Raw genomic sequence first — 26,831 nt, forward strand, 5'->3', positions numbered from 1 at the left:
TTCAATTTCAAACAAAAATATTTATTTTAATTAAACAATTTCTTGGTATTGTTCAAAACATTAATCAAGCAATTATCTCATAAGACTTTTTTTCTTTACAAAGGAAAATTTCCAATTTTGGTTTTAAAAAAGGCAAACCAGTAAGCTACATTAGAGATCAGATATAATATACAGCCTATGCAGCCACATGAGAAATAGTTTTTGCTGCTTTGTTATTACACAGGTAGTTGCTTCCTTCAGCTAAAGTCTGGAGTATTGTATTTGTTTTATGCATATTGGGTTTGGTTCTATTACTTGGCAGGAGATTGTACTCCCCTGAGTCAGCTGTGTTCATTGGTCAGAATAAATTCCAGCATCTGACACCAATTCCATTAATCACAGACAAGCTTGAATAAGTGTAAGATAATAGAAAAAAATATCTGGTGAATGGCGAACATTGTCTATGTATGTATGCTATTCAGTAATACAGTAGAAGAGATCTGAGATATTGAGTTCAAGATATATGAAACTGTCTATCAAAAAGGATAAAAGTCCTCCTACATGAAATACTTTAATTCAGGCAAAAGGTGTATGAACCAAGTAAATCTCCACCCTGAAAGAACTTAAATTTCCATGTGAAGCCATCTTTATTTCCTTATTTCCAAATAATTGGCCACTTAGAATAAGTGTGGACATTTCATGATTGACAATATCAATACAGCCCAAACCCTGATTTCTATGATTAAAAATAATAATTTAAAATCACTTTCTCAATAAATAGAATATTACATTTCAACACAAAGTCTAACAATTTAGAAGCTGCTCTACACAACGTGCAGCTAGCTGTAGTCTCTTTGAAGAAAATGACTTTTTATCATTACACACATTTATGTTTATATTATGGCCCACAGAAGGGCAGATTAGACTGAAATCTGTGTGATGCTCCTTCTACTACTTATTGAATAGTGTGTAGGGTTACAATCATTTGTTTACACCCCATAGTTTTTCAACTATTTCATTTTTTTTTTTTCCAATTAGGACTTAAGGAATGTGCTGGGACAAAGTTGGCTTCAGTGATCAGGTTGTTTCAAGTCTTAGAATTCAAACTTCAATTCTAAAAAAATTTTATCAACAAAACACTGTGACCAAAAAATCACTTTAAATCTTAAATATTGAAACACAATAGCATATAAAGATGGTATAACCTAAGATGCTTTTATTTCATTATATTTTCAATATCTTTACGCATTATAGCAACAGAAATGTAACCTATTCACATTGCCATTTGTTCCATTATGCAATTTGAAGCAACATACATGTTTTCCTTTTATTTTTATGAACAGATATTTAGACATTTCACATTTTGTAAAACCACGTCTACAATCTCCAATTCCATTCTTCTGAAAGGCAAAATTTTACAATTAATATAGAAGGCAGAGTTTTTTAAACACCTTAAGTTTACTTATTAGTATAGTAGCATATTTCAGATTCTTAGAATATGGAGCTAGAGGGTGCTCTTTCATACTAGAAAACCAACTATGTTGGTTTTTGTACTATTGTACAGTGTGTTCAAATATAGATACTGAAGACCTCTGCAAAATTTTAATCAAAATCCCCTTTCAGTTTGTCAAATAATTTCTTGGGAGGACCACTGAAAGAGGTAAGTGTCCTCATGGTGAAATCGTGAATCTCTTCCAAATTAATTCTTATAAAGGCAGTTCTGATTATGTTGATCCAAGTAATGCAGTGGTGGAAGGTTGGGTAAAGGCAAAGTTTTAGTTTTAGTTTCCCCAAATGCTGTCTCACTTGATTTAGGAGGACTTGGAAATACCCAGGAATTGTCTTCCAGAGAATTTCTGCCATAAGAACTGTGTTCCTGAAAGCATGTACCATCATTAGGAATGGATCTCTCATTGTCTGTCCATGATTGGAGGATTGCTTTCTCTGATAAAACCTTTACATCTCCTGGTAAAGGGGAAGATGTGGTATGACAAAGAGCTTTGCCATTTGGTAAGAGAGGGGGATGTCTTGTGTATGTTGCAGTAAAATTCATCAAGTGCAGTTTTGTGCTGTCTCTTCCAAGGTCTTCACTGCATCCTACAGGGGCACAGGCTAAAAAGAAAACACAGACTAAATGTCAGTTTTCATTACATTTGTGATCATAAAATTCGATAACACTTCACCAATTTGAATTCTAGAACTGGTGATGAAATTAAGATTTCCAAGTTAGTGTGATCATTGAGGCACTTTGACTAGGAGATAAATGACAGATGATCTGAGTTTTAATCCTGGATCAGCAATTTACTGTGACTTTAGATATTTGTCTCTTAGCTGCTCCTGATGTCTCTTTCCTTGTCTGCAGAATGGATATAGAATTCCTGTCCCAACTATGTCATAGAGCTTTTAAAAGATGAAGAACTACATATTTTTAAAAGTTGGAAACTAATACAGTTAAAATACAAATAAAGATCCTGTTCTTGGCTCTTATTGTGGCTGGAGAAGGATTGCAGACTGTTCACATGTCAGTGGGGACTGAGACAGTTCTTAAGTTTTAGCATTTTTTAGTTAAATATAATATTCCTTTGCTCAAACTCTTTGTCCACAGGCAGTCCAAAAGCAAATTTTTTAGAAATAATTGCATTTTTAATTGGTGAGACCCAAATGAAGTTTTTATATATCAAAGGCTTTTATGGATAAAGCAGTTTAAATAAAATTTGTAAAATCTTGTTTCTTGTAAAACACAGCAAATGTTAATGCTACTGTGGTCACAATGTAGGTAAAGTAAAAAAAAAAAAAACAGCCAAAAAAAAAAAAAAGTTTTGTACAAATGCAATGGCCTAGAAAAAGACTACTTAAAAGCTATTATTTCACCACAGCCAGCACATTGGTAATACAGGTTTCTCCTCTCCCTTCAGCTCAGCCTACCAGTGTGGAAAGGTAAGTTTATCCTTAGCTCAAGAAGGATGGCCAAGTGTAACTAAGGCTTGACTTCATGTAATTTTAGAAGAAACAGATTGAACGACATTATAAAATAAGTTCATTGTTTTTCCTGGGAGGGTGGATATGGATGGAGGAGAACTGGAAGTGTAGTGTTTGGCTTTGGAAAAAAGGTGATACAAAGGTCAGGAGAAAGGTGGTTCTAGTCTCATCTCTGTACTCCTCAAAGCAATGAGTTCTGTGTAAGGAGTGGTGACCTTGAGCCTACCACTGTCATAGGAAAAGTGCTAGAAAACTTATGTTCCAAAGCACTGAAAAATATTAATCAGCTAGGAAGGAACACAAGGATGAGCCATGTCCAAGTATGAAAAGAGCATTGCTCCTTTATTATTCTTTGGTAGTTCTATTTATCATGTAAACAAAGCTACATTGAAAACTCAATGCAGAATTACTCTGTGAGTCCCTTTATAGAGAGATCTTATTTGTACATTCAACCTTTGGTCTCATATATAACTGACCACTGGAAAACTCAAGGACAAAGTGAACCAAAAATTAAGCTGGACTTGCTAAAACACCATACTATTTTCCCTGATTTATATGTAACCAACTCTCTAAAAATGAAAAGGAGTTCTACATTCAATTTTCCTTCCCAAAATTTAACATTTTTCCTCACTAATAAACACTCCTGAGGAGAACTATTTAGGACACAATCCTCTTGTGTCCTCTTTAAGACAATGTGAAATATAAATAATTTTAAACTAGATGGTGATAATCTTTTATAAAAAGTCCTATCTCATTTTTAAAAAGTAAATTTTAGGGCATTCAAATTTGTATCACACAACTTTTCAGAAATATACCTGTTATGTAATACTAGGTACAAATGTACTGATTTTTCTCTAAGGTATAAAAATAGCTTTGGCGAAAGTAGCTACTACTAGTTAACACAAAACTCAAGAAGTTAAATCAGTCAAGCAGTTAAATATGAAAGGCAAAGCAATGAAAATCTTTGTTTGGTTGAAGGGCATAAGGGGAGAACACCTAGTCTTTGTTGTAATCAGCTATATCCCTTATGGAAAGAAAAGCTTATAAGAAATGCAAAAACCCAAATAATGAATCAAAGTTTGTTTTCTTTTTCAAAACAACCTAAAAAGCTAGGTGTTTGGTGTATTCTGTAGCACTGGAATGAAAATTTGCTTTTGGTGTCTTTTTTTTTTTTTTCAAATATATGAAGTAGCTGTGGTAAAAAGGTCAACTAGAGCAAACTTAACACCTCAGTCTTATACACATAAGCAACACTTGGCTGAGAAAAGCCACAAGGGGAAAAGAATACAGTACTGAAGAAAAAACACATCAGCAACACCTTTATGTGTGAAGTTGACCAGTATGAGACTGAAGCCAAAGCAGAGAATGGGTAGGCTGCGAATGTACTATATATACTTTGGCTTATCAATCTCTCATTTGATGAGATTTTGATAAGATATGACAGCTAGTTGCTCTTCAGGCAGTTTGGCTGGAATCAGTGGTTTCCGGTAAACAGTGACTTGCCTTTCTTGATTGCAGTTGAGGTTTTCAGTTTTCTTAGTAGTTCAGCTTGTACTTGAGTCACCAGATGTAAATTAGACATTTCTCTCTTCAGTTCCCAGTATGCATGCTGCATATTATCACTGAAATAAATTTTTTTACAAAAAGTTAATACTCATCATTCTTTTTTACAGACAAAAGGGAATAACTTTAGAAATATGCAGATCAAGTTTCTGCTCCAATTAGTTTTGAGATGATGTAAACTGAAAAAAACAATTGAAAGATATTTAACTAGGGCATTAATAAGTGAAAAGATCTTGAAAGAATAACACTGTCCATCTGATATGTAGCAATTAACTATTATATTAAACGGTATAATAAAAATAAATATTATAACTGATAAGAGCTTCTTGCAGAGTCTCAGAACTGAGATTTCATTTTAGGCTGTAATGTGCAGCTATTAATTAGTAAGTAGTAAGAAATACGTTCTTTATTTGCAAATCTGATTAAGAGTAAAGTTACATTCATTCAAATATGGATCAATTTGTATTTATCTTTTGATTGTTTTGACACTGTGAATTGAAATGATATATCAACTGCTGAATATATATCCAAGTCCACATTAAAATAAAATTTAGGTTTCATGCATTACATTCTTTATGTTTGACTGGGCTGTCTCATAATGTTGGTTCTAAACCAATGTGACATGACAGCACAAGACATGAAGAGCCAGATGATTTCCTGGTAAGGAAAAAGAAGCTAGAGAGGGAAGATTATATGAAACAGAAATAGAAACTTCAAAAATGCCTCTCCTGTTTTTATAATTAAAAGTATTTTACCTCAATTATCTAAGAAATTATAATTAGTGATTTTAAATCTAATTTTTATAGATTTTGTTTTCCATTCAACATTCATATTCAGACATTCATGATTTTCTTTTTTTGCTTCTTAATTGCCAACTAAATGAAATTAAAATCTTCAGCATATATTCTCATTTTGTTGTACAGGAATATCACAAAATATTAAATGTAAGACTAAATCTTATAACATTAAAAAAAATTATTACCCCTTGGATACTAGTGTAATTTTAATAGTACAGAAATCAAACTAGACAAACATGTCACCTTATGCTTCAATTTTTGTGTTACCATAAACACTTAAACTTCAAAAGGATAACATTTTTGAAATCTAATATCTCAAATTACAGAATATAGTTTATATTTAATATATAATATATAAAATATTTTGAATTCTGTAAGGTGAAATACCTTTTTGTCAATAAACTTTACACTGCTTTTCAGAAAAATCTGCTTTAGTCTGTTGTAAACATCATTTGTTAAGTTGTAGTATATTAGAAATCAGAGCTCTTTGCAAGTTTTTAATAGGTGTCAAATAATTAGTTCACAAAATTAACCATGTCTACTTCACCAAAAAACATCTGAGTTGTTTGCTACAATGAATGTTTCACATAGGAACCTGTCTTAAGTGTGAAGAGAGTTGTTGGTTTCTTGGTACAATTCTAGGCATTCAGTATGCTTTCCGAAGAGTTACTCACATTATATAGCAGTAAGTGTAAACACTGAACATGTGCTAATTCATTCATTCAGTCATGGTATGAATAATACAGCTTAAAAATAGTTTATTATTGGTGCGAGACAGTAAATCAGTGCGTGTTTTAGAGAAAAGAAGAGCAAATACTGAAGACAGTTCTGAGTACTAAAATACACAGCTAGGCATGGAAATAAACAATTCTAGTAACGTTTACAGTGCCTAATAAAAACTTTTCAGGTCAATTTAATGAAGACTGCTTAAAACTTAGGTTTAGTTAAAAACTAGGTCACTGAGTTTAATACACATGTAGTCTTGTTTTTTGCCCTTAATGTAACCTGAATTTAAAACTACAGATAGACAAATCTAAAATTATTACTAAGTATAGCTCTCCCTCTTGTGGATAAGAAAATAACTGCAGTTAGTGTTTCCCACTTTACAGTTAACATTAAAGTGCTACAATCTTCAAAGTGTGTAAAAAATTATTTTAAATTCTATCTACTTGAACAAAATGTTTAAACCATTATTTAAATGATATTGGAAAAGGCAAGTTGTCATCCCTAATTTTTAGCAGGCTTCCAATTAAACCTCTTATCTAGGTATTTCAAAGACAATGTATAGATTGTGACCTTCCTATCCTCACCGCAGTTCCCCAACTGGGAGTATAAAGTTTAGTTTTGCTTTAAATGCCACACAAGCAAAATGCTAGTAATATATATAGTTGTCTATAAAGAACTTATACAACTACTTAAAATATTGAAATGTTACACTGAAACTTCTCAAATGAGAACTCTAAAAACAGATAAAGCACAAATAATGATGGCTGAGCACGTATATACTAGGCACTTCACCTACACTGTCACACCAACTTGGTAAAGTGAGTAACCTCATTTTACACACGAGGAAATGGGTTGAGAAGTCTACTCCAGTCTGCCATGTTGCTGTTCAAAGCTGTCTTTCACTTAACCCGGTCTAATGACTGATCACTGCCCTTTTGGAGTAACATTTTTGATATCATCATCAATTACCAAGCACCTACAATATGCTGACTGCCAACACAATCTTATAAGTTTTATACTTCTCAGTATAAAACTTCACATCTCTGACTTTTAAGTGAAACCTGCATGTCCACAACTGAAGGAGGGAGTACATGTCCTGCTTACAAAGTGTAACAGCTAAAAGCCCAGCTTTCTTAATTGACACTATATATGGAACTCTTTAATACACAAATAACTATTCCTTGTATAAGAAAAATCCACTTACTTGAGTTTCTACTTCAGCCATACATATTTTTCTTTAGCATTTGAAAATTTACTGAACTATTACATCCTCCATCATCACAGTAGAATTAAACTATGGGATATTCTTAGCCAAGAGTTATAGACTTAAAAGTGTGTATTTTGACAACTGCGGTTCCCCCCAAACAAGTGGCTCTCATTTTTTATTGCAAGGCACAGCAAGAATCATTTTACACTGCAACCCAAAGAAAACAAGTTCTAAGAAACCATACTTACCCTTATTGTGTGTAATGCACTCTGGTATTGGTGTGTTCTTTCTGACTTATTCCATATTTTTATAATGCTTATTATAACTAATAAAATTTCACAGCACTAAGGAAACACAGAAGAGCCTGATAAACACTAACCTAATCTTTTTTTTTCTAAACCTGGAATTTACATTTTAGGAAGTCATCTGTAACACAGTTCCACAATGTAAGTTTACAGATGATGAGCAAAAGAAGTACAGCGACTCCCTGTCTAGATCTGGTTTAAAAACTGAAGCCATCAACCTAAAGCCAAAATCAAAACAGGACACTGGCAAGACATTGGTTAAATTTCTGATAGGGCTATTATTGTTAAATGATGTTTTATACAAGGAGTATCATATAAAAGGCCTCCAGTAATTAAAAGGTTCACTCTATCTTAAGATAGAGAAACAGTATACTACCTCATTTGCCTAGCAATATGATGGAAGAAATACAAAAAAGGAGAGTTCCAAAAAAGCAAGTTATCTAAATAACTGAAAAATATTCCTTAAAAATATCTATACCTTTAGTTAATGGTTTAATGGAAATATCCCTATGTACTTTCTCCAATATAGTAAACTAATCTGTCATCTGAATTGTTCCTCTTAAAAGTGGATGAAGTAACTTACAAAGATTAACAAAACACAAGAACATAAACTGCAAACAGGCAGAAATGATGAGGCGAAAAATAGAAAACAAAACAAAATGCAGTGGAGAATGAGGTTAATATAAAAATGCATGATAAAAGTTGACCAACAGTAGGCCACAAATTTGGTTATAAGTTTTCTAGTACATAACCAGAAGAGAGAAACCTAATCAGTTTTGCAGTTCACATTGTCTACCTGATACAAATGCAAACCAATTTGCAAAAAACCACAAGTGTATATGAGCACTAAGAGAGCCACTGGAACGTGCTGTAATTACACAATTCTTTACATACATACTGTTGGTATGGCTTTAACATGAAGTAACTTTTAAACTGAATTTAAGGCAATTATTTCTAAAAACTGTCCTCTGAATTGATACTGAGCTTTAAAGAATTGCGAGACTATACTCTGGAGCCACAATTAGAGCTTTGCAGCCTTGAAAATATCTCCTTGGGACTACAACTTTCCCCAAATCCTGGCACAGAGATTTTTTCAGTATTTTGTTAGTTATCTGATGCCTTCAAACAGGTATTTTCTGGGGGAGTCAGGTTTTCAAGAAATTCTTAGTGGATATGATCCAAACTATGTAATCTCCCATGAATGGAAGCAGAAATTCCATTCTATATCACATGCTTCAAATGTACTATTTATATAGCCCCTGTATTTGATCTCTTTTGATGATATTATTCCTTCTCTACTCCTTTCTAAACTGATTAGAAGTGGCTTATAAAAAGGATAATACAGAAAAATAAGGGGAAACCTAGGTTGACAGGAGAAAAGATAACAAGATAATTTTAAGGAATAGTTTACATGGACACTATACTAGACACATTTTTCAAAAAAAGAAAAAGTTTCCTTGCAGTAAACTTAGATAAAATTCGAAGGCATAATTGAAGTACTGTTCAAATGGCAGAGTTAAATAACAACAGAGACTGTACTGCCAGCTCACAAAGCCGAATAAAACAGTTACTGCTGGCACTTTATAGAAAAAGTCTGCCAACCCCTGATCTAGAAGAGTGGCTGTATCTCATTTCCTCAAATTGTTTTTCCTAATTGATCATTTCTCTAAAGCAGGTTTTTGATAGAAATTGGCCTGACACAATTCACATTATTTACTTAGGTCAGTAAACTTTGGAAGCCAAATGATAAAACAATGAAGTCAGATCAGTATTTTTTATTGGATGGAGGGTAACAATGTAGAGAGGCTATCTTAACATAGTAGAAACAACAATTATTAGATAGCTTAAAACACAGAACTGAAGTTACTTAAGTAAAAATGATACGTATTTGAGGAAAAAGGGTTGAAAAAGTATATGAACTCTGATGGCTACTTCTATTCTTATGCGAAGAGGGAACAGTCCTCAAAATTCATGCTATCCCATGATTGCGCCACTGCACTCCAGGCTGTGCTACAGATACTCTGTCTCAAAAAACAAAAAACAAAAAAAAATAAATTTCATGCTATCCCAAAGACTAACAATGGCCAAGTAAGCTCTTAAGACAAAGGAATGTTATTATATATAATGAATAATTCTTCATGTACAAATTCAGTATTACAGAATACCTCCACATAGCTAGTTCCCTAAAATCATACCTAAAATATTACTAAATGTTCAGAAAGTTTAAGGCATCCTGTTTTTGTATTACTTAAATTCAAAGCTGTTATTAACAATTAAATTTTATTCTACAAATTTATTGTGATCAGAGGTTACATCAGTATCCAAACAATATCCATTTTTTGTTTTTAAGATTAAGTCATAAAAGAAATCTAAGGACCTACACAAAGTGACTTATGGAAGAAGACAACGTATTGTCTTAATGCTGAAGAGTGGTCATACCTTGAAATGCTTAGTTTTTGGAGATCTCTGCTCTTCAGATTGTCTTCCTGATATGGATCCTGTCATTTGTTTAAAAAAAAGAAGTTTAAAAGTTGTAATTTTTACAATTTATTTAGTCTCAGCTCTTTCTTACCAGAGACATGTTCAGGTTTTACAGAATATATCTGTAAGTGCAAAGAATACAATTAGATTTTATACTCAATTTTAATGAAATACCTCCAATCTATAACAAATATCTCTAAATCACTTCCAATGGTTTAAAGTATTAATGCTTTAATTTTCTTTAAAAGAATAAAATTGCTCTCATTCTGTAAAAGACCTTGTAATCTTACAAAATATATTTCTAAAGACACCAATCTGAAGTGTATATTCAAAAAAGTGTTACACATTTGTCACATTTCTGTTTACTTATGGTATGGGTGAATGAATTCTATGGGAAAATGGAAGTTTTTTTGGTATTTCACTTTTTCGTAGTATTACCAAAAACACACCAGAATTTTAACAGGTTACTGTTGTAAAACATCAGCATACATTTCCTCCTTCCACATGGATTAAAAATGACCTGGCAAGGACATCATAAAGTCCCTATATGCTTTTAAATTCAGTTGATTTAGGTTGCAGATATGACAGAACCTTCAGAAGATATTTTTTAATGACTTAGTATGTTTGAGACAACTCTAACACACTTGTTTGCAATGCATTCTCATTTAAGGATCTGTAACAAATGAAAATGATTATCACAGGTACTAATTCTCCTGGCAGATGTGGCCAGTATAAGCTCAGAATACAAATTTTAATTTTATTATTTCTTACTAATACAATCTAAATTACATAATTTGCAGTGAAACATTAAAAAGCAACACAAGGACTTCATGAGTACTCTCAACTTGAGAGTAAAATGTGAAAAATACCTAATCTTATAGGAGTTGAAACATTTCTGGATCTCTGATTTTAATACTCTAACAGTTAAGTTAAATCTTAGGGAGCCCTAAGGAGAGGGGAAACAGAACTGGCCCACAGGTCCAGGAGGTTTGACCACTAACAAGACACATCTCCTTGGACCTTGTTTTTTCCTGTGCCTTACAGGAAATAATGGAATCTGATCAGATCACTTTTAGTATCTTTGTATCATGAATTAATTTTTTTTTAAATTAGTATATACTTATGCATATATGTTCATTGAAAACCTTCCTCATTTTTAAAGCCAACAATATAAAAATTTGACAGTTTGAGTGGGAAAATGTTTTTCCAACTACTATCTAACAATTTAGAGACTCTAATGTACATCAGCAGTACGCTCATAGAGACTGTATCTAGTATTCAAAGACCCTTTTGTTGGCTAGTAATAGATCACCTATGTCCTAAAGGTGGTAATGGATCTGTTCCCTAACTAGTGCCACATGATGTGGGAGTTTCATATAAGGTGAGGCCCATGGCTACAAAATCTTGGGAAATAATGTTCAAGTTATATAGGTTTCTATACTATAGCAGAACCTTTAATATACTACAGTACACTGTGAATCTCTAACTGGGCTACCATTATTAGGGACTTTAGACGTCTTCTAAACCAACTTAATTTTACTGATCTAGTATCTCTTTTACTTCTTTGGCCCTAGAGTCTGTATTTCTCACAGGATCAATGGTTCTGAATATAAATGGCTGGAATATTAGGGTACACAGAAAGTCTAAAAGGCCCATAGTGGAACTGCCCCTGAAACCTCACTAACATGAAATACTAATGAACTGAGTTCCCTCACTAAATATTTAAAAAACAAACAAACAAACAAAAACAACACTATTATATCCATGTAGGATGCTATTACGTACTTCAGAAGGTTTTATAAAATGCTTCACTGAAAGCATCATCTTAAAATTTTTTTTTAATATGGCTAGAGTAATGTGAGCTAGAGTAATGTGGCTAGAGTATTGTGAACATAAATTTCTCTCCTTGGCTTCCTCTCAGATTCCTGTCTCCAAGAGGATTCTGATCAGCAACATCACTGAAACAAGATTTGAAAGTATGCATCAAGATTTCAACTTGGAATCCTTGATAAACTTTTATTTCCACTCTTCCTTTTCTTTGTTCATTTCTTTTAGTTGTGAGTGAGCTCTTTTTAACTTCACAGCCTCACCCTATCCCTAATAAATGCCTGTGAAGGTGGGGGCCATGTTATAAATATTTCTTTTTCAATATTCCTCTCTTAGCTCATCTTCAACTGTTTAAAGTTTCCTGTCTCTCAGATTTAACTTAGTCATCAGTTAAAGAAAGTGATTTCTTCTACCTCTAAAAGTCTGTTTCTGTGATTTGGTTACTTATGACAGATGAATTTAAACTAAAAGCAAATTTATTCCCTAGCACCATCTAGTGGAAAAGAATAACTAAAATGCTAAGAATAGAAATTTCAATACACATAAATACCTAAAAGTACTGCCCTTCTGGATTACTCTAATCAAATTTTTTAAAAAAGCATTTACCTACTGAACATACTATATAATGGCCACTATGATAACTGGCTGTGATTAATATATTAAGTCCTGTGAGCATGATAGTAATGTTTGGTCAGGAGCATAAAACTGTGTCCCCTAATATTCCAGCCATTTATATTCAGAACAGTTGATCCTGTGAGAAATACAGACTCTTGGGCCAAAGAAGTAAAAGAGATACTGGATCAGTAAATGAAGTTGGTTTAGAAGACGTCTAAAGTCCCTAATAACTGCTTTATATACACTAATTTAACCTTCATGAAAAAAGGTATTTAGTGTCTACTTTACAGAAAACAACTTCCCAAAAGTAAAATGGTGTTCCTAATGTTAACAGTTAATAAGCAACACCAAAATTATGAGCTAAGTTTCCGATTCCATGGTACTGCTTGCTACACTACAACAAAATATCCATCACGTATAAAGGCTATCAAATTTCCTTTCAAACAGAATATAAATAATGACAATTATAATTCAGAATTTCAAGGTCTGAAATTCTGACCTTTTCCTGTAAACCCATCTTTTGAAAAGAGGCTTCTCAGTGGTGATGGTAACTGAGCTGTAGAACAGGATGCTGAGTCTTTGAAGGAATTGTGGTGTGTGGCCACAAGCTCAAAGCTGGGGGAATCAACTTTGTAAGTAGGAAAAAAACCACTTTGACTCTAATGGGAGTTGACAGTAATTTTTGTAGTGTTTCCCTTTTATCAGGGATGGGGGTGCCAAAGTGAGTTCTCATTGCCCAGTTCAGAGGAATTCATTTGGCCAAGGACTAGGCAGAGTGCTATATTATTCTTAATGTCTGGCTCATTCTTATCGAGTGGTCACCTCTCATAAAAACTACATTAGAGAAGAAAGAAGTATCAGCTCCATCTAAGAACACTTGAGATTCAGGGCAGAATCTGGAAAGCAGTCAGGAAGTATGGGATGGAGTTCCCCTTTCAGATGGTGGCATCCCAGAGGAACAAGAAGAAACACAATTCCTCAATAGTGTTAGAATGCTTTGGTAGGCAAAATGGTTGAGTGGAGAAACATTATATAACTGGTTATACCTTAGTTTGAGATACATGAATGCATAAAATGGCTATTTGCACCAGACTACTAAGCTTTTCAATTTCTTGTAATAATTATTTAAAATCTGCATTTGGTGCATTGCTCTCACACTACCTTGCTTCTTTATCGTTTCTTCTTTTAATCTCAGCACTGTCATGATGTCTGAAAACATAGATCCAAGCTTGTTAGAACCTGATGTAAAATACTGGGCAAACAGACTCTTGGTGAGGACCTAAAAGGCATCTTGTTTTAGTGGTTGACTTCAGGCTAAACACACTTCAGCAACTTGGCAGGTTTTTGTTATTTTTTTCCAATTCTTGAATTCTCAGATATTTGCTGGTAGTTAAAGATGCCCCCAAAGTATTAGTCTTTTGAAAATAAGTAAGCTCTGTCATGTTTTCTTTGTTGGTCGTGTTTTTCTTTGTTGTTGTTTTAATTATAAAAATCGAGTTGTCCCTTATGATATCTAAATTAATGAAACTATTAAGTAAAATAATATAGGACTTAAAACCTGAGTTCTCTTTAAACTTTACAGAGAAAAGGAAATCGAAGGAAAGAGAGTCTGAAAGAACAGTTATAATAAACTAATAAGCCTACTAAAAATCAACCTTTTAAAAAACAAAATTGTATAATTTTGTGACAGACTAAAAGTATATGGCATGTCAAATTTTAGCAGAAATGCTTAAAGAGGTAGATAAACAAGAATTTTTTAAGGAATAGAACATTCTCCAAATAATTACAATTTATTTTAACTCTATGGTTTAATACAATCTTAGTTATAAATCCTACATATGATACACAAAAAATACTGAAATTCTCAATTTAATAATTCTGTAATACCGTTTGTTTGGCTTTCTGTAGTTCTATTTTGAGATCGCTACATTCTTTCCTCATCAGTTCCAGCTCTTGTTCCAAACCATGGATCTTCAGGTCACAGCTCAACTTTTCCACCTCCCAGTTTGATGAAGGTGGATTTAAATTCCTCATCACTACAAAAAGGATGGACACTGAAATTGTTATCTTTTCCTTCTACATTGACTGCAATTCTTAAAAATAGGTTATTCTGGTAAAATGTAGATAATAGAAAAACTAACATAAAACATATGATCAATAGTTTTTTAAAAACAGTAATTATTAATACTTTCAAATATCTATGCTAAGGAGAATAAGAAATCTAGCAATCTTGTTTTAGAATTTCTAAAGACAACTACACTAAAATAAGCATATGCTAAAATTGCAGACAGATCAATATTCTGCATAAGGTTAAAACAGTGATAAAAATAATAAACTGAATAAACTGAGGCTCAGCTAATCATTCCATCCAGTCCTCTCAGAGGTATGAAGTTTGACCAACAAGCTCAGAGCATGATGTCAAAACAATTTATCCTTAAACATTCCACTGCAGAAACTCAATAAACTGGATACTGCTTTATTCTTTAATTAGCACCTCAGTCTCTCTAGCTACAAAAAGCTCCAACTAGCTATGCTAAGAGATTGCATCTCAATCTCCTATCAGAAGGTTTCTCAGACCTTCTTAGCTTGTCTCATCATAATGAATATTCATGGGAACAGGCTATTTATCCATATGCCCCAGATCCAACTTTCCATCCCAACATTTCATCTGCACCTTTTAACAACCTTCGGAAAGAAAAAGAAATTGTAACAACTTCACAGCAGTGTGTTTAACTGTGGGCAAGATGTTCAGTAAGAAAGAGAAGCCAGGACAACCAGTGGGCTAGATGATTTCACTTCTACTTCTTGCTTCTGGGCTTCTACTCTTTTCCTCTTCTGCTTCATCACAACCTAGACCTGAATAAAAACCACATTTTCTCTAGGAAAAGTGCAATATATAGCTAAGGAAAAGTTAAAGGAAGTTGATATTATGTGAAGGTAGAACAGAGAAATTAACATAAACCTAAAAATTAAAAAATAAGTTAAGGTCTTAGCATATGGATACGGAAAACTGTTGATATTACAAATAAATGGAAAAATATGTCAATTCTGTTAGAATATTTATAACAAGTAACTGGCATACCCTGCTGAGTTTCCACCTCTGTCCTCAGCTGGAGGAGTTCTACTTCTTTAGATTGTAGCTGCTCATTCAATACTTTCAAAGATTCAGAGTTGTCTTTATTCTAGTTAAGTAGGGAAAATGCCAAATTACATTCAATAAAATCTACACGTTGGTATATTGTAATTTTCAGGAAGATACTGAAAAAAACACATTCTTGTCTTTAAAAGCAAGGTGACAAAATGAACTCAGTTTCTCAGAAATGTCTTTTTTTCTTTTTCTAATTTAGGACATCATTATTCACTGGCTTAAAAAAAAAAAGACTAAATCTACCATGTCATAGTTTTTCAAAATAAGTCAGTGGTGTTAGATGTATTTAAGTCCTAAACATCATTACATACTAAATATTTTACATAAAAATAAGTTAAAATATTACTAAAATTTCCATTTTGCCTTGAACATGTATACAAAATTTTAATTACTAAATGTAAATATTTAACTTACTTCTAATTTTAAACCTCTTGAAGGAGAAAATTCATTTCCAAAATGCAGATGTCATTCGCTTCAAATCAACTTACCATTTTGTCCAGTTTGCTCTTCAAATTATCTCTATCAATGCAAACCTCTCGATATGCATGATAGGCCTTATTTACTTGTTCTCGTCCCACGGAACTTGTTTCTTCCTCAAATCGAGCTATTAGCTAACGGTATGAAATTAGAAGAGAAAGCTTAAGAGATTATTCTATAGATAAAAAATAAGTCAGTGTTCTGATGGCTCCATATCTTACTTCAATCGTAATAAGGGGATAAAGCCTGGATTCATTAGGTGAGTATTTCATTTCCACAAATTAATCTTTACATAGAAAGCAAAAATGTGTAGAATATTTTTTGAAGCCTTCTATGCTTTTACATAATCAGTATTTTATAATTCATGGTATCCGTTTTATAACATTAAATCATCATAACCACAACAGAGTATAGATGTGATACACACTGCTTAGATGTTTTTTAAATTAAAAGTATCTAATTTCTATAATCAGAAAAAGCAGCACCTTAGGGCATACTTGACTTTTTTTTTTTTCGAGACTGAGTTTCGCTCTCATCACCCAGGCTGGAGTGCAATGGGGCGATCTCAGCTCACTGCAACCTCCGCCTCCCAGGTTTAAGTGATTGTCCTGCCTCAGCTTCCGAGGAGCTGGGATTATAGGTGCACCATCACGCCCTGCTAATTTTTGTATTTTTAGTAGAGACAGGGTTTCACCATGTTGGCCAGTCTGGTCTTGGACTCCTGACCTCAGGCAATCCACCCACCTCGGCCTCCCAAAGGGCTGGAATTACAGGTGTGAGCCACCGTGCCCAGCCAAGGCATACTTGACTTTTTAAGAAATAGATGTGTGTGTTAATTCGTTAAATCCTTTATATTACAGGATAGGAATTAATAGGATTGTTGGTCATGAAGTACAGAAATGTTTCCAATGTTAACTATACATAAAATCCCATTTTTCTACTAAACTTTAAAATAAAGCTATGTGCTCCAAAATGTTACCTTCTCTCACTGTATGCCAATATGTTACAAATTTACATAATCAACATTAAAGTAAATATAATTCATATGAATACAAAGAAATTATAATTATTTTACAACCGACTCCTTTTCTCTTACTTCCCACCAAAAATGAATCAAACTCTACCAAGCCCCATCTTCAAGTTTTTTTTATATAGGATAATTCATTTCCTTGGATAATTAATTTATATTACACAGGACAATGCATTCTTTACCCTTTGTGGTGGCTGCTCTTTGTAGGATAAAAATGCTCTTATCTGAGCTGAAAAAATACAAACTAAGCTAAGTTAAAACTTCAAAACTCAAAAATAAAAGGATGACTGAAGAATATTCCTCATACATAAAGCCAAGTAGATTGGTGCTTTATATTGAATCAGCTGCCTTACTTATATATTCTGTAACAGTTAGATGTGTCACAATTATACATGGAAAGGTAAACAGAAAACATCAGTTGATCAATTAAAAGCATTATTCCTATTACATGTGTTAAAGAAGAGAAAGAATGTTGAAGTAAAGATTTCAGCCCTGGTAAAGATACTATTAAACCTATTGGACAATGTTCCAGAAGCTTCCTCCTTTGATACTTAATTTCCTTTGTTGGCATATCTTTTTTTTTTTGCCCAGATTTGAAAATTCTGAATAAAATACATACAGCTATGGAGGTAAGTAAACCTGAAAATGAAAGAAAAATATTTGGAATATAACTCCAAGATGTTAAATCCTCTCCTACAAATATTTACCAAGTACATGGTATGTGAAACACAGGATAAGTATAATGCCCAGAGTTTTCAGATTAGCAGTGAGTTATTCTTGGAAATTTAGTACAATCATGGAAGACAGGACAAAAAGTATTCAAAATTTCAAGTATTTTGAATTATTCCTTATGTCACAAACGCAATGAAGGTAAAAGATAAAAATTACCTTTTCTTCCAAAAATCTTATTCTCTTCTTTAACAAAGAGTTCTCTTTCTCTGAATCCTTAAGTCGTTTTTTGATGTCTTCATATGCAGTGACAAGAGCAAAATGGGAAGCAACAGATTCATCTCCTGAATATATTGAAACTGGAGTCACTGTATCTCTCTTATGGGCTTTTTCATGATTCAGAATACAGATATCATCTTCTACCAGTGCATCCATGACAACTGTTTAAAAGAAAAAAAAATATGAGTGACAAATGTCTCACTGAATAAGTGAAAAGGAAAAAAAGTTATAGTTAAGAATAATGTAAATACTAGGACAATGTTTAAAAACCAGACTGCCTGGGTTGTATTCTAAACTCTACCATTTAGTGTCTGACTTTGGGCAAGTTGCTTAACCTCTATGCCTCAGTTTCCTTATTTATAAAGTACAAGAAATAACAGCAAATACCTCATAGAGTCTTAAGAATATTAAATTATATCTATAAACCACTTAAAACCATAATTATTAGTATGTTCTATAAAAATCTGAAATATCAGTTTCATTAAAACAATCAAAATTTTTTAAAATACTTCATCCCCAAATATATCTTCGCCTAACATTTCCACTTAGATCTATTAGTAGCAAGTTTCATAGCTTCTCAATTTATAAATTTTCAAAAGTTCTTTGAGTATAATTCATTACAACAACATATTAATATTATATTATAGAAGTCTTAATGCTTACTCTATCTTTCCATACCAGTAATTGGCTATGTTTGTTGTATATTTAGAATAGAAGACAAATTAATTAACATTTGAGTGTCCAATATGTCCCACTATAATGCACTACATTCTTTTAATATTATCTCTTTTAATTATCTGAACAATTCTATGAAATATGTATCATCTATATTTTATAGGTAGGTCTTAGAAAGTTGAATTAGCCCTGTTAAATCTAGAAGAATGTTAAGCTCTGTGAGGGCAGAAGCTATGTCTGTTTTGCCCATCATTGTGTCCCCAACTCATCACTGTGTAGAAGTTGCTCAATAAATATTGATTACTGAATGAAGAGTGGGTAGAGTAGGATTCAAATCAAACTCTGACTCCAAAACCTAAGAGAAGAGCTCGTTACCTTCATTGTTTAATGAAAAACTGACTTGCTCTGAACATCTACTTTTGCTGTTAGGTTCAGCATTACTTCTCTGAGAGTTAGGTTCCTGAAAAACATGATGGAAGGAGAAACTGTGGCTAAAACCTTTTAAGACCTCCTGGGAAAAACAGAATAAGAGGGACTTTAGATCATGCAAGAGAACCTAAAAAGTCCTTTTAAATATTTTTTAGTTTAAAATAAAAAACTAAATATAGCATTCTAAATAAAGATTATCAATTGAATTTCATGTATCTTAGATCAGTAATTATTACTAGAAAGTGAGTTTTTAACTATCCCTTGCTTGAAATAAAATTTGGTTACTTACTAATATCAGTCACTGTTCAAGAACATTACAGATGAAGAAACTGAGGTAGGAGGAATTTAAGTATTTTTTCCAAAGTAACATAGTAAGTGGAGAGTTGAGATGTAAACATAGGCAATTTAACTACAGCCACGTTTCCAACCCGTGTTTCACTATGCCTGCTTTCTTCCAAAATGTCTAATCTCCCTCCTGTGTCAACTAATCCCTTTAACATTTCTTTTGCCTTATTTCAGATCACATGAATACTAACAAAAGGTTTTGTGTTTTTCTGGGTCTGGTCTTATATCATTATATTTTTGCTTTTCTAATTGTACAATTAAAAACTTCCAATTGTTGTCAACTAAAGCAATAGCTGGGAGCATCTAAGCAATTTGTATCTAGAATTATAAGAAAGGCAGGTTAAAATAAATGTGTATACTACAAGTCTTGAGTAGGTAAAACCTGCCATCCAGTCAATCTTCATTAACATCAATTTAACATTTTCTAACCATACAGGACAACTCCCACTCTTAAGGTACAATCTTTCCCAGTTTTTCAATAAAGTCCAAGAACAAGAATAGACTATGCTATCTACAGTATACCAAAAAAGTGGCAGATTCTCAGAACCATAATTAACTCATGCTGCTTCTGATGCAAGCTGCATTTTCTCCTAATGATGAAAAGTTTAACTTTTCTTCCTCTAAAAGAGTTTACTTTTCAGTCTCCAGATTCAATGATATTCCAAAATAAGAGCAAACATCATTCCAGTCATGCTACTGCTAGCTGAAACTCTCATTATTTCCTTTCAAAATAAAAGTACAGGTTATTCTCATATTGCAAACTGAAAGTATGCATATATATCTTCATATAAGACTCTTACACATGCACACACACACACACACACACACACACACACACTCCCCTTAAAAGTAGAGCAAGTAAAATAGTCACAGACGGCTAGGTAAGTGGTAGAATGCAGCCTGGTTTAAGGAGAGGTAAAATTGTGCCCACAGTAGACATTTGAATTAAATAATTTAATACTCAACCCAATGGGCAGGATTTATTCGATGTGGATTTTTGCTAAAGACAGCTGAAAACAAGAAATAACATAAACTGCTCTGCGAAGTCAAAAACAGATACCCTGCAGTTTGTGTATTTTAAGGATTGGGCTCACGCACTTCTGTTTTACACAAAGTTCTAACTAGCTCAGCTGGGATTTACTTGTTCCTTTTTATCATGAAACAATCATTTACACAGCAAGGAAAACCCAGAGAGGCAGAGTTGTGCAGAAAAATTATTATTATACCATAAAGGTAGGTAATAAATTTGAAACAACAGAATGTTATGGGGGGTCTGAGGGATGGGGAGAAAAAGTGGTTTTCAAAGAAGATACCACAAAAGAGCAAATGTCTCTTAAGACTGTACTCTCATGTGAAGAGGATGGTTATTTTCATTGTACTGTACTTATTGTACTTACACCTTTACAGTTTGTTAACTTCCAGCAGGGGAACAAGTTCAAAGATCTAAGTGTGGGGAGAAAGGTTGAGAAGAGGAGTGGCAGGAGATGAGATTAAAAAGGCAGGATGGAGACAAACTGAGATGGTCCTTCCTGGTAGAGGCACTGTGGATTTTGGTGCTTATTCTGCGGAATTTTAAAAACACAGGCCTGGACATGATTAAAGGGTGTGAATACTTACAATGTTGATTTTTTTTTTTTAAATTCACAACCAGATGAACTACTTTGCATTATGCTAAATGTTTACAAACATTATCCCATTTAATTCTCAAGACTACCCTATGAGGTACAAAATCTTATCAAACTCATCTCACAGATGAGAAAACTGGGACCTGGAAAGGTAAAGAAGCTTAGCTAGGATCGCATAATTAGTATGAACCAGGACTTGGATTTTAGAGCCTGAGCTATTAATATTTTCCCCTCTCCAATGAATCTTTTACAAAATCTTACACTCCTACAAAACTAGGAACCCCTCAGAAGGCTTACAAAAGTACTTTACATGGAAGGGGGTATATTGATAAAATAATGTCACATTTTATACAACATGATAGCTAGTCATTTTTAAGACAATATGAGTAGTCAGACTGGTTTACCTATTGATATGCTACCTTTTTATTTATAAATCAAAAGTTGCATATATGTTGTCTTTGTAAGAAAACAATGGCATAAAAGGATTTTTTCAAGTTTTATACCATTATTCTATATATTTATTCTATACACTATAAACATTACTTAGACTACACGGAAAAGCAGAATCAAATTGCTTATCTGTCCTAAAAGTTATGTAAGAAATAGCCATATATTAAAACACACAATGTGCTAGCACCACATATATGTATCAACTTTTATTAAGTTTTAAAATAACTGTCATTTAAATTTGTTATAAAATGGAAAATTAAAATTTTAATTACTATCCCTGCAAAAATCAATATGAAATCACAAGCATGAGAATATTAATACTTATCATATTAGTCTGTACAAACCAGACCTCTGGAGAGTAAAAGCTACAGGTCCAGGGAAAATGAGATCTTAGGAAACAATACAAGGCAGATATCCCATTATATTTATTAATATAATGAAAGGAAAACTGTTAGCAAAGTAAAAAGTAGGCTATGTGTTGCCTTTGGTGTTATTGCTACGCAAGCATCCTTTATAAAATGTATTTCTACAGAGAAGTAAAGGGAGCTGTGGTAATCAGTCTCATAATAAAGATTCAGTTTTATACACTTTTGTTGCGATGAAATGGCTGTGTGTGTGTATCCAAATCAGCTGGCCCATGAAGTCTGATTTTCTAGATAAATGGTAAAAGTGTAACTGGCTATTATTCTATTTGACAAACTAGACCAAGCTAGTTATGTCATTTAACATTTGAAGAAACTTAACATTATACTGAGTCTTATTTATCATAATTTAAATGCTCTTAAAATAATAAATCTTTGTTCGCATTAATCTTTAAAAAATAAGTGCCATGAGCAGAATATTGTTATCAAAAATTAAAATTACCAAAGACTAGATAGTATTTTAAATAGTCTAGCAGAAATTGAACTTTCAAAACTTAACAAACATCAAAACACTGTCCAAAGACAAGCTTAAGTGGACTTCTCTCAGTGATGAAAATCAGTAATAAATGTATTCCACAGGGACATTCCATAAATAAATTTTGCTTTTCCAAGGGCATTCGAAGAAGCTGGAGATGACTGAGGGCAGTGTTTGACAAAGGTGTGGACCACTGCCTTAGAATTCCTCTGCATTCTGTTAAAAAATACTGATTCCTAGCTTCCACTGCAGATCTATGCAAATCAGAATATCTGGGGTGAAAAACTGCAAAGTGCACTCTGAATAAGCACCCAGGTGATTTTAAGTCATATTCCAATTTGAGAACCACTCATCAGAAAGAACAAAGCCAAGCAGTTACCACGTAATTTACAGAATTCCAATTCTTAGTATCCTTGAACATTTGTGGGCACAGTTAGTTCTATGTTATGAATTAGTAAACACCCTTTAGATTTTATTTTTAATATTATAGAAAGTAATTTCACATTCATCATCTCATCACAATATAGTGGGGTGTTAAATAAAGCACATTTATAGGCAAATGTATCTATATGTAGTCATGCAAACATTTTATATATTTGGCAATTAAATTTTGTTTCTCCTTAGAGGTTTACTTAAATATAAAAAGCGAATTAGAAAAGATTGAGGTAAACACTATTGACAATTATTTTTTAGAACAATGAAATTTCCAAGAACGATAAAAAAGAAAGGGCACAATTTGTCAGATAAAGTAGGTAGAAATAAGAACAGTACTACCTGAAGCTTGGGGAGAAACACAGGAAAAAAAAGATTCAAACATTATTTATTAGAATTATTTTAGAAGATCTTAAATTTCAGTCTTCATCATGGCAATCAACACCAAGAGAACTCTCAGTTGTTCATATGCTACGTATGTCAAAGTTTGGGATACTAGAAAACATATCTGCTGATATCAGACTGGTCTTTTTTCTAGGAATAAATATGATTATCCTGTCATATTTCATCATCTTTATATCTGCCATTTTCATATTTCATCATCTTTATATCTGCCATTTATTGATCACTTATCATATGCCAGTCACTAGTGCTTTCACATGCATTTTTCTACCACTTAGCTAAGTACTGTTATGAAGAAAGTCTTAGAAAAGTTAAATACCTTACCTATAGCTACACAGCTAATCAGTGGCAAAGGTGAGATGTGAACCTAAGTAAGCTGTCAGAAGTCTATGGTATTAATACAACATTCAAAGAGGCAATACAAAAGGGATTCTGGTTATCCTAAGAATATGGACAAGGCATAACTATGTCAAAAAGAACACTTTCCCAGGATTCAGAAACACAGATTCTAGTCTAGGATTTGCAACCCTGATTATAGTTTAGTTCGCTTTACCTCTCTAGATCAAAATTTTCCCACCTATACAGAACGATAGGGTTAGACTACATCACTAAGATGCCACCTTACTAAACTGTGAAGGCAAAAGTTTAATACAAATACAGAACAATGGCAACCTAAACAGAGAGAAGGGAATTCACATTTATGCCAGGAACTGCATAAAAGATATGGTACACACATTATCTCAAGTCCACACCAAACTTGGCAAGAAAGGTATTAGCACCATGATAAATGAGGAAACTGAGGCTCAAAGAGGTGAGGTAAATTCACCTCACCACAGCAGTATGTGACAAAACTGAAGTTTGAATCAAGGCCTATATGGTAGGCTCTTTATTCCATATTGCCTCCTGAAGTAAATCATATTTAGAATTTTCACCACCTTTCTACCTCTGAAAAGTTAGGATATTCCCGAACCTATTTCGTACAATCAGTCAAAATACTATGGAGCAAGGATTAAGTCTTACGAAGACAAACAGACCAATGCTTATTCCCCTTTCTCAATTTGTAAAATAGCCTAACTAGTTTATAAAGAAGGGTCATCAAGTACCTCTTTTCAAAACATCATCTCTTAATCTGTGTACATTAGCAATAAAAAGCCCTGTAATTCAATAAATGTCCAAAAATGTACTCAACATTAGATATACAATATGAAGAAAAACTCCCGTTCCATTTTTATGACTCTGAGTTATCCAACAAACTGCGTTAGTCCAGAAATCAGTTTGTATTGCACAGATCAAGACTCTTCCAGAGTTAGCATAGGTATGAAGAGCAGTCTTCTTCTTTTCATCCCTTTCATACAGTAATACTTCTAATGCAACTAAGCATCTACTATACATTCAATGTTACTGGTGTTATTGAAAATTATTTTCTAACAGTGATAAGGCAACTATACTTGCACTCTGAATATAAGTGCCATAAAAAAGAAAAAGATTGGTTCTATTACTTCATGGATTATAAAAAAAACTTCAGCATTTTACTTAATAATAATGACAAGGTTCTGCATTGGTAATTAATAGTAGCCAAGCGTTTATGGTATACCAAGCAGTGTGCTTCACCTTTTAGAGAAACTATCTCATTTGTTCTTCATAAGCATTCAGTAAATCTATGTAATACCTCTGAGGTTGTAAAGAATCTCCTCAGACTACAGGTGGAGAAATTGAGACATGAAAACATTAGAAAGTAGGGGAGCCAGAAATGAAAATCAGGCAGCTGACTCCAGAGCCAGCATAACTCTTAGAAACTATGCTTTGGTGCCTTAGAGTATGTATTACACCCATTTCAGAGATAAGGAAAATGAAGAAAAAGTTTAGCCTCGTACCCATTGTCAAGTAAATGGAAAAATCAGCATTCAGATACTGGTGTTCTGACCTAATCCAGTGTCATTTCCCATTATGTTATGCTGTCTCTTTAATATTAAAACCTTCTATTTGCGTAAGATGTCTGGCTTACAAACAATATCACATTAAAATTTGGAAATATCCTGTAAAGGATGCACTGTTCTCAATTTACAGATGATGAAATGATCACAAGATTGGGAATTAGATATGGCGTTTTTAGAGAAATGAAATTCTGCCTTGAGATCTTGCTCAATCCAATTTGAAATTCCAATCTAAAAACCAAAATGTCTTCTATACTTAAGGAGCAAGGGTCAATTTTAATTCTGGTACGTCTGTCTTTGATCACCTTAGCAAATTTCCATCACCTCTTGGAGCAACTGATGGTTTGATTTGTACTAGAGTTTTCATGGGTATTTTATCTCGCTTTCGAGTATTGGGGTTTCTTTTGTGTAGAGGGTGTCAGCATACCTTGCACGTAGTAGTAGTTACTCAACAAACAGCCGAAGGCTGGAATGAATACCGTATACAGGTTAGACATTGGAGAAACGACGAATACCTGTTAGCCCTCGATCAAGTGCAGGGGGTCGATATTCACCACTCAGATGCCCCAGGGAGTACCGTCCTAGCCAATGTCCCTCTTTTCTTTCCGATAATTTGTATCGGAAAGAAGCATTTAGCAGTCTCAATGAATGAAAAAAAACTGAAGGCGCCCCAGTAAGAGTACGAAAAGAAAAGGAGTAATTAGAGAAGTGAATGACCAAGAAGGGCCTGGACAGCTGGGGGTGAGGGTGACAGGGGAAAGGGTGTGGACAGCTGGGTGTGGGGGTGACTGGGGAAAGGGACGCCCAGGAGTGGGCCGCTCCCTAGTCAAAAGAGGGGGCGCGGGAGGGAGTGAGAAAAAAATGACGTGTCTTTTTGGACCGGCAACAGCAACGGAGGTTGGCCGCGGCATTGCCCGCATCCCTATCCTCCACCCGGCCCTGGCGAGTCACTCACCCAGAAGCCAGGCTACGTAGGGCCGCCCCCAAGGCCGCCGAGTTTCGATTCCTTAGTGTTTGGAAACGGACCGAAAACAAACCGGGTCGCCAGGGGTCACCACGGGCTTCCGGTTTCTTCGAAGACACCGCCGCTTCCACAGCGAAGGGAGCTGCTCCGGGCACGTCGCGGAGGGAGTCCCATTTCTTCTGACTCGGCAGGAGCCCGGGACGTTCTGGAAGGAGGGACAAGCCGAGGCAGGAGGGGCCGGGCCGACGCGGGAGAAGGCCCGTTACCCAGCAATACGCGCGCGAGACCCAGGCCCGCCGTCGGGACCAGCACGGGCCGGAGGGAGGGGAAGCACTCCGGGAAGTGATTGGAAGTGTGGATCAGCTCTCAGCCGGAAAAGGGGCTGCCGCTGTCCGCGGGCTCGGCGCCAGGGCCGCGCGAGGAAACCGGAAGTCAGGCCCGAGGGAGCTGGGAGGGCGTTAGCGAAGCCAGGTTCGGTCGTGGGGGTGGGGAAGTGCAGGAGTGGCGCGCGGCGTACTACATGTCCCGTGAGCCTCCGCGGCGGGACGGGGCGGGGCCGCGGGACGCCAGGAGGCGGAGGCGGAGTGGAGTTAGGT

The 26,831-nt window shown here is 34.3% G+C and overlaps 2 protein-coding genes across 4 annotated transcripts in view; one reads left to right on the forward strand and one right to left on the reverse strand.

Moving 5' to 3' along the window:
- On the reverse strand, nt 1-26,669 carry AZI2 (5-azacytidine induced 2). Of its 3 annotated transcripts, XM_003826146.5 has the most exons (8): nt 26,227-26,669; nt 18,023-18,243; nt 16,116-16,238; nt 15,562-15,661; nt 14,367-14,515; nt 9,996-10,054; nt 4,462-4,580; nt 1-2,091 (listed from the first exon to the last, which is right to left on the reverse strand). In XM_003826146.5, the coding sequence occupies exons 2-8, from the start codon at nt 18,236-18,238 to the stop codon at nt 1,679-1,681; spliced, it is 1,179 nt and encodes a 392-aa protein (XP_003826194.1). In that variant the 5' UTR covers nt 18,239-18,243; nt 26,227-26,669; the 3' UTR covers nt 1-1,678. The 3 variants fall into 3 exon arrangements, with proteins under 3 accessions (XP_003826194.1, XP_008949869.1, XP_024784033.1); XM_008951621.4 differs by lacking the exons at nt 1-2,091; nt 4,462-4,580 and adding an exon at nt 9,317-9,577 and having other exon boundaries at nt 26,227-26,395; XM_024928265.4 differs by lacking the exons at nt 1-2,091; nt 4,462-4,580 and adding an exon at nt 9,317-9,581 and having other exon boundaries at nt 26,227-26,395.
- ZCWPW2 (zinc finger CW-type and PWWP domain containing 2) overlaps nt 26,525-26,831 on the forward strand; it is a 173,026-nt gene continuing 172,719 nt past the window's right edge. Inside the window, exon 1 of the mRNA XM_034956013.3 lies at nt 26,525-26,829. Coding sequence (XP_034811904.2) covers nt 26,756-26,829 — 74 coding nt within the window. The 5' untranslated portion in view covers nt 26,525-26,755. The remainder of the gene's footprint in view (nt 26,830-26,831) is intronic.

Source organism: Pan paniscus, chromosome 2, assembly GCF_029289425.2.
Source record: "Pan paniscus chromosome 2, NHGRI_mPanPan1-v2.0_pri, whole genome shotgun sequence".
Classification (NCBI taxonomy): Eukaryota; Metazoa; Chordata; class Mammalia; order Primates; family Hominidae; genus Pan; species Pan paniscus.